We start from the raw sequence: 9,492 nt of genomic DNA on the forward strand, positions 1-9,492 counted from the left end.
GTGATTCTGTGGCAGAATCAGCTAAAGTCCAGGAAGCACTTGCTTCAGAGACCACACTGACGATGCACTGCACCGTAGGCAGCTGTGAAAGATATTCGCAGAGAGCGAGAGAGAGTGAGAGACAGAGAGAGAGAGAGAGTGAGAGAGAGAGAGAGAGAGAGAGAGCCTCCAACTTGGAGCAAAATGTAAAGGACGAACTAGACTCAGAATTCCAGCCACTTCCTGGAGCCATCTTCTACGCTCGCACTGTTCAAGAGTGGGCAGCATGTGCAGTCGATGCAGCTGCTGAGGAGAGAGAGAGCGATGTGAAACTAGTTAATTTGTATCAGGATTTCATCGCACAGCTTTAACATTCACAGCTAGTTAGCTGCAACACCATCTTGCTCTTCAGCAGAAGTATTGGGGTTCATTTGTGCTTTTCTTAGAATTTTTGTTCAAATCACTATTTTCGCTGTCTTTGGTCACTTCAGCGATACAGTTTCATATTATACTTTTATGTGGCACCCACCTGTGCCAAGGCTATATCTCGTGTTTGCAATCTGTCGTCCACCTGTTAAATTTTATGCGCTTGATTCAGTGAGTAAATCATTCTATTTGATGTCTTATGGCAATAAGCCAAATTGTTATAGCGACCGGTAGTTTCCTTTTGTAGTTGACGAATCCATTCATTAACATATCCCTGTGAGATGTGGTACCCATACTTTCAAGCTTCAGTGAGCAATCCCTAGTAATTTTCAAGTACCAAGACGTTATCTGTTGCATTATATCGTTTCTCTTAATTGGGCTTGGCCTTACGGAGGGCTTTCCTTCCCTGTAGCTCACCGGGCATCTGATCTACAGCATCTTAGGGACATGCTAAACTGCTCAACCGACACCGCACACAGGCATCGAGCACACAACAGGATAACTTTGCAGCAGCGGAAGAAGATGATCGTGTCGGTCGGCGAAATATTGTACAAAAATAGAAACACAGCTCGGCTGAACTTCCGGTAGTACAAGATTAAACTTGTAGTATTATTCGATGCATTAACGGTTATGAAAGGTTCTTGCTGTCTGCTTAGGAATATTAGGGGTATAGTGTTGCTCCTGTTATTCCGTATCCTTAATGCTATGGGTGCCCTGTCATAGATCTCTAATTTTCAATATATGCCACCGAATCGGAACTGGATTGAGGATTCCCATGTGGAAACATGCAGAAAGCGATTTCCAGATCCATGTTCACTAGTCGGAAAAAGAAGGATTTTAGCCACACATTTCCTTTAATGCTATGAGTGTTCTTTCTAAGCCCAAAATAACTAAACACAGTGTGGCTTGTGACTGACCTGTGGCCGCTTGCGAAGTTTGGGTGTCTTCAGCCGAATTCCAGTGAACTAAGAGAAAAACATGGAGGAGGGATTCAAAGAAGATTAATGAGAATTCTGCTTCTAGCATATTATCTTTTGATCTTTCATGTCCTACTGATGATAGCAGGATGGACTGTTGTAGAAATTTGTTTTTTTTTTTTTCAGCCAAATATCCTAACAGGCTGGTAGTGGGAAGAAGGAGTCCCTATTAGAAATAACTGAGAGGGAATTTCCAGTTGCACCAATCGCCTAATAACGAAGGAAAGCCTCACGAAAACCTTGGTCGGAACTGAAGACTGGAACTATTAATTTATTTCTGGGACAATGGGCAACAAGTCTTATTACAAAATACTGTTTTTGTTTACTTTAAATGAATTTAAAATTTATTCGGGTTAATCAAACTGCGATATTCGCTAGTGACCTCCAGTGTGTCATAAGAGTTTCGTTCCTTGTTAGGAAAATGCTTCACCGTTTACAGCATCAATGGGAGCAACGAAACATTTCTCCGTTTCGGTTGCAAGAGACTTCGATGAAATTATTCCGTTTAATCCATATGGCAGCTTTTCACGAAAAGCTATCATTCGACATTATTTCATTGTCTACGTATCTCAAAGCGTTTATGTAGCTTTACTATATACTAGCAAAGTCAAAACCTTTTTCGTACGAACAATTAAGTGTCAGGCTGGAGAAATATCAGATTCGCTTCCGGGATACGCTCAACATAACCGTTCTGTCACGCACATAACTGCTTAACTTTGATTTCAGATACCCGCGCAAACGCTGTTGCTTTTGGCGACCTACTTCAGAAAAAGGTAGTTTGAAAAGTCTTTTCTTCGCAGTGAATGCAGGTGAGAAAAATATTTAGAGATTTTTGTCCAAAATTACAGAAAATTGTACGTCCTGTAAAGATTGTTTCAGTGATATTCATCCTCTGACAATTTTTAAGCAATAGTTTAGAGCCTAGCAAAACTACACTCTAAGGGGAGCACAATGAATATCCGCTAAGAACGCTTTCCACAAAGTTCTTAACTATTTTAGACCTTATGTAGTAATGAATTTTTTAATGATTGTTGAATGGACAAGTACTAAATCTTAAAAAAATAGTTATCGCAGGTGAAATGAGAATAGATATTATTTTATGTATTTGCCATCGTAAGTCGTACTGTTGGATAAAAATACGTCATTTTCTGGGATTACCATCTTTCTCGCGTTTATCTCAGTAACCACTACGAAACAATTCCAGGGCTGGGTTGAACCTGCCGATGCCTGGCTACTGCTTTGACCGGTGTCCTGTGACTCTTTACGTCATACAATTGCACAGCAGAACATTGACAATATTGATTTTGGCTCCATATTATATGTTGCACTCTGGGTTGTCGCAGGAGGCTGGCTCGTGACGTAACCCGTCGCTAGGTTTAGTTGAAAGGTGACTGACTAAACTTATGAAGCCAACGTATATGATGCCGTGAGAATAATTACAATTCTAGTTACGACGCTTGTTTTACGGATGTTCGGTTTAGATGACGGTTTATGTTCGCCGCTTTGATGATGTCATGGGGCAAAGCAGATGGCTATACTGACAGGTTCAACATTTCCCAAAACTAAGGTAATGATACAGGAATCACACGATGACGCTGGATGACTAATCGTTAAATCTGAACAAGATACTCTTGAAGAGGTAGAAGCTTTTTGCTAAAAAATTAATAAGGGAACTTTGTAATTTGTCAACATTTAGCCATATTTTCTAATGAATATGCAGTGTGAATGTAAAATGGCTCGTTCTGCTTCACTGTAACTATTCATCTAGCAGTTAATGAAACAACTGAGGCGTAGAAAAGATAAATGTAGCAGATGCAAAAATATAAGCAATCAAGGGCAGAAAAAGGGCTCTCTGTACAAAGTGTTACAAAACAAAAAATATAAACCTCGAGACCAGAAAAATTTGTCTGAAGCCTAGAGCCGTATAGTTGCAAAACTTGGAAAATTGTAAGTCGGCTCAGAAATGAAATGATGTAGTGAGTTCGAAATTTTGTGTTCAAGGAGAAAATTGAGCAGATAGATTGATCGAGTGAGGGATGAAAACATCTTTATGTGAGTCGGTGACAAAAGTGTGACAAATGAAATACATAATGAATGGAAGACAGACAATAGCTGGGGCCATTTTACAGCATAAGTAGTTGATGAAAACTGTAGCTATGGACATGGTGGAAATCTCCATATGACTGGATAAGACAGTTTATAGTGCAGAATGCAGCTGCAGTGTTAAAACAGAGAAGATAGCTGGTAATTGGTAGGTATATTTATTTATTTACACGTCTAGTTTCTTAGGACCAAATTGAGGAGCAAATCTCCAAGGTCATGGAACGTGTCAGTACATGAAATTACAACATAAAATAATAATGGCGAAAACAGAATGTTTGTGAGCCCGAAAAAAGTCAAGCCAGAAGTTTGAGTAAACGCAATCAACAATATAACATAGGAATCGGCTAAATTTTTCAGGGAACTCTTTGAAAGAATAGAAAGAGTGACCCTTGAGGAAACTCTTCAGTTTCGATTTGAAAGCGCGTGGATTACTGCTAATATTTTTGAGTTCTTGTGGTATCTTAGTGAAAATGGATGCAGCAGCATCCTGCGCACCTTTCTGCATAAGAGTCAAGGAAGTGTGATCCAAATGAAGATCGGATTTCTGCTTAGTTATAATTGAGTGAACGCTGCTAATTCTTGGGAATAGGTTGATCTTGTTAACAAGAAACGACAGTACAGAATATTTACACACATCAAATAAAGTTTTGCATCACCCCGGTTCCCAGAACTCCTGCAGACAGATGTTGACTGTAATATTGTATCACAGACACAGTCCCTTTGATTGTTCAGAGATGTCACTAAAACCACCCAAAGATGTACACAACCGTGCACGAGAAGCGCCTATTAGACGGAGAGGGGCCGACAGCTGATCAGTTCCAGTCATTCCAACAGGAAGGAGGTACATGTTGTCTGTAGTTCAACCATGCCTACACGGTCAGTACCGCGGTACGATCGCGTCCGCATTGTTACTTTGTGTCAGGAAGGGATCTCAACAAGGAAAGTGTCCAGGCATCTCAGAGTGAACCAAAGCAATATTGTTCGGCCATGGAAGATACAGAGAGACTGGAACTGTCGAAGTCATGGCTCACCCAGGCCGCCCAAGGGTTACTACTGTAGATAATGACCGCTACCTATGGATTATAGCTCGGAGGAACCATGACAGCAACGCTACCATGTTGAATAATGCTTTTCGTGCAGCCACAGAACTTCGTATTACGACTCGAACTGTGCGTAATAGGCTGCATGATTTGTAACTTCATTCCCGACGTCCATGGCGAGGTCCATCTTTGCAACCATGAAACCATGTAGCGCTGTACAGATGGGCCCAACAACATACCGAATGGACCGCTCAGGAATGGCTTCACGTTCTCTTCACCGATGAGTGTCGCACATGCCTTCAACCAGACAATCGTCGGAGACGTGTTTGGAAACAACCCGGTCAGGCTGAACGCCTTAGACACACTGTCCATCGAGTGCAGCAAGGTGGAGGTTCCATGCTGTTTTGGGGTGGCATTATGTGAGGCTGACGTACGCCGCTGGTGGTCATGGAAGGCGCCGTAACGACTGTACGATACCAATACCGATAGAGCAACCATATCGGCAGGCATATAGGCATTAGTCTTCATGGACGACTATTCGCGCCCCCATTGTGCACATCTTGTGAATGACTTCCTTCAGGATAACGACATGGCTCGACTAGAGTGGCCAGCGTGTTCTCCAGACATGAACCCTATCAAACATGCCTGGGATGGATTCAAAAGGGCTGTTTTTGGACGACGTGACCTACCAACCACTCTGAGGGATCTACACCAAATCGCCGTTGAGGAGTGGGGTTATCTGGGCTAACAGTGCCTTGAGGAACTTGTGGATAGTATGCCATGACGAATACAGGCATGCATCAATGCAAGAGGACGTGCTACTGGGTATTAGAGGTACTGGTGTGTACAGCAATTTGGACCACCACCTCTGAAGGTCTGGTTGTATGGTGGTACAACATGCAATGTGTGGTTTCCATGAGCAATAAAAAGGGCGGAAATGAACTTTATGTTGATCTCTATTCCAATTTTCTGTACAGGTTCCGAAACTCTCGGAACCCAGGTGATGAAAAACTTTTGAACTGGCTTCCACAAGAGGTTTGCGAACTTACACCAATTATTACCCGAACTGCCCGTTTCTGAGCCAAAAATATCCCTTGAAAATGGGAAGAGTTACCCCAAAATATAATACCATATGACATGAGTGAATGAAAATAAGCAAAGTAGACTAATTTTCGTGTCGTTCGAATAGTAAAAATGGCAGCATTAGGTCTCTGAACTAGATCCTGAACGTGGGCTGTCCACGACAGTTTACTATCTATCTGAACACCTATAAATTTGAGCTGTCCAGTTTCACTGATGATATGCCTATTCTGTGAAATTAAAACGTCGGGTTTTGTTCAACTGTGTGTTATAAACTGTAAAAACAAAGCCTTACTGTGATTTAGCGTTCGTTTATTTTCAACAAGCCATGAATGTATGTCATGAACAGCACTATTTGAAACAGAGCCAATGTTGCACACAACATCGTTTACTACAAGCTAGTGTCATCAGCAAACTGAAGTACTTTAGAACTACCAGTAATACTAGAGGGCACATCATTTATATAAATAAGGAATAGGAGTGGCCCCAATACTGATCCCTGGGGCGCCCATTTGACAGTGCCCCACTCAGACCCCACATCACAGCCCATCTCTACACTGTGAATAATATCCTTTTGCTGTCTGCTGTTAAAGTAAGAGATCAACTAATTGTGAGCTGCTCCCCATATTCCACAATGGTGCAACTTCTGGAGCAATATTTTGTGATCAACACAATCAAACGCCTTGTTAAATCAAAATGATCAATTATCGTTACATACACAGATTTTCCAATTACTTTAGCAAACACTTATGGCACAGAATTAATTTTAAAACTGTCTACATTATCCCTTTCTCCTTTTTTAAAAAGCGGTTTTACTACTGATTTCTTTAACTGTTCGGAAAACTGACCATTCTTAAAGAAAAAGTTACAAATATGGCTAAGTACGGGGATAACATGTGCAGCACAGTACTTTAATATTCTGCTAGGCACTCCATCGTATCCACGAGAGCCCTTAGTCTTCAGTGATTTAATTATTGACTCAATCTCCCCATTGTCTGTATCACAGAGAAATATTTCAGACATCAGTCTCAGAAAGGCATTTTCCAAGAGTGTTATACGGTACCCTGTAGAAAGTAAGTTTTATTTAATTGATCAGCAATTCTCAGAAAATGATTGTTAAATGCTGCACATACATATGACTTATCAGTAACAGAAATATTTTTACTACGAACTGACTTTATACAGTCGACCTTGTGCTGCTCACCAGACACCTCCTTCACAACTGACCATTTGGTTTTGATTTTATACTGTGAATTAGCTATTCTATTTGCGTACCGGACACTCTTTGCCTTCCTAATAACATTTTTAAGCACCGTACAATACTATTTGTAATAGGCTACTTTATCTTGATTGTGGCTACTTCTAACTTTTCGGTATAATTTCCGCTTTGTTCCACATGATATCCTTATCCCACTAGTCAGCCAGCCAGGTTGCTTTTTACTGCTAGTACCATGTGTTCCAATGGAAAGCAACTCTCAAACAGCATGAGAAATGTGTTAAGAAAAGCATTATATTTGTCATGTATGTTATCGGCACTATGAACATCCTGCCACTCTTGTTCCTTAACGAGATTTAAAAAACTCTCTATTGCCATTGGATTAGCTTTCCTACATAGACTGTAATTATATGTAACATTTGTCTGAGCACAAAGGCCTTTTAGTGTCAAAATTTGTGCATCACGGTCTGCAAGACCATTCACCCTTTTAGTAACAGAATGCCCATCTAGTAATGAAGAATGAACAAAAACATTGTCTACGGCTGTGGATCAAACCGTCCGTAGAAGTGATGAGCGAAACAACAAAATAACATCTACTCGTATAACTTACAAGAAATAGATTGACAAATAACGGGAGAAAAATAAACGAAATTCATTTGCCTCAAAGAGCGAAGTGGTCCGTTAAGCCCCCATTAAGGCCCTCATACATGCACCAATTTATCGACCGACCAGTTTCGTGGCAGCCTAACGCATCCCCACCGATTGCACTCGGCGATTACAGCGCCATCCTGTTGTTTTAATTTAAGTTCAGACAGTTCATTTTCTACGGAATCCTGCTTTGTTTTACACAAATACAAAAACGGGGGTTTGCCTTAGCTGTTTTAGAGGTAATAAGGCCAATAAAAACGAGAGCGAGCTGTGTGTAAAGAAATGGCTAATGCAAGAAAAGAAATTCACCCATGCTCCGTTATAGCACTTATGAAACCATTCTGAACGAAAATGAATACAGTCATGAGAGAGGCTGTAAGGTAAAAGGAGAGGCTGTTAGCCACATTACAATTTGTAGCCATTGGCAGAAGTTAGGAGGACCTCAAATTCAGTGCCGCTGTATCTCCACAAATATTAACTAAAATTATTCCTGAAACCCGTGAAACATGATAGTTGGGTGAGAACATACATCATAGTAAAGTAAAATAAATGAAACAAAAGACGTTCATGTATGTAGCATAAAAAGATGGCCTGTAATTTTAAGAAACTCATTTTCGATTCGAAGGAGGACTACACATTGAGGTGGCGCACATCATCTAACACTTACACAAGAAATGAAACTTTTAGCAAATTTTAGAAATGTAAAAAAAAAATTCCACAGTTTGCTCTTCATAGCAGAGGGCTTGGCTAGTCTTTTTTGTTTTTAACACTTAACAAGGAAGCAAGTATGTTTTATAAACTGAAGTCCATTGAAATTCGATATTTCGGTTTTTAGATATCTTTTCCTGAAAGCACCGGAAACAAAATCTAAAAACAGAAACACAGAACGTAAGTGTAAAGTGCCATATGGATTCATTACAAAATGAGGAAAATGATTCACTCCTTGCATCTGTTTTGCTTTCTCGCACGACGTATATCACAAACATCTGCAGCCTTTAAATATCTTTAGAAACTCTGTTTAAAGTTTCATCCGTCTCATGCAACGTGTATTATAACAGCTTTTAATCCCGCGCACAGTGACGAAAGACGAACTTTTGTCGGATGGTTGGCACGACAGCGCTACACACGGCAGTTTGTTGGGAGGAATGATATGGGTCTCGGCTGTCATATTCATAGGCCCCTCCTCCTGACATCCCAACAAGGACTTTAGTCGGTCGGTCAACACGCTTACCTACGTCCAATTTGAGGTCGATCGGTTGGTGCGTCTGTAGGGCCCTTTAATGTGTGTCGTATTAAGAACTACTGATCGAAAAGCTAGAAAAACAAAGGATTTTTGCGCGCTTTCTAGCTTACCTTTCGTAGACAGGGCCCGCCGTCTGTTGCTGGGTCGTTTTGGTTGCGGTAGCATCGCAGGCTGCAGCTTCGACGGCGCAGACATCGGCAGAGGTGCACTGACTGCCGCCAGATAACGCGCTTGTGCTAACAAGCGGTAGTGCCATCATATGCAGCGAGGGGTATGGAGCGCCTGCTTCCTGTACGTGGCGACTCGACGGGTACGGAACAGTACAGCAAGTGCCAAGGCCGGAGCGAAACTGGCGGCCTCGTCTGAAAGAACGGCGAACCTGCTTGCCTGTCGACGTCGGTCGCCGAGCTGACACGTGGGAAAAAGCAGTCATGTAGGGGCTGTAAACTGTTCGTTACCGCAGCAAAATTTTATGGCTGCTGACAGTAGCTACAATATATTATCAGCGTTCCTAGCTCTTTCTTCACTAGCAATTGTAATGAAATATTCGGAGGTTCTTGCTGTTCTGCTGCCTGTAATAGAATCATTGAAAAAGTTCTTTGTCTTTCTAAGTATGTGCTGCTCTCTACACGAGCTCTCCTCCTACTCCTTTGAGAATCTCGTCGATTACACCGATCTTTTTTGTAAACCCATGACAGAGACACACACACACTCACGCCACTGGCAATTACGAAGACACACTGCGAGGTGCCGGGGTTAGTAGTGTATGTAACACTAAAT

The 9,492-nt window shown here is 41.4% G+C and overlaps 1 protein-coding gene across 1 annotated transcript in view; it reads right to left on the reverse strand.

Annotated features, from left to right (window-relative positions):
- LOC126481177 (proton-coupled amino acid transporter-like protein CG1139) overlaps positions 1-9,025 on the reverse strand; it is a 95,556-nt gene extending 86,531 nt beyond the window's left edge. Inside the window, exon 1 of the mRNA XM_050104749.1 lies at positions 8,823-9,025. Coding sequence (XP_049960706.1) covers positions 8,823-8,971 — 149 coding nt within the window. The 5' untranslated portion in view covers positions 8,972-9,025. The remainder of the gene's footprint in view (positions 1-8,822) is intronic.
- Between the last annotated feature and the right edge of the window lie 467 nt (positions 9,026-9,492).

Source organism: Schistocerca serialis, chromosome 5, assembly GCF_023864345.2.
Source record: "Schistocerca serialis cubense isolate TAMUIC-IGC-003099 chromosome 5, iqSchSeri2.2, whole genome shotgun sequence".
NCBI lineage: Eukaryota > Metazoa > Arthropoda > Insecta > Orthoptera > Acrididae > Schistocerca > Schistocerca serialis.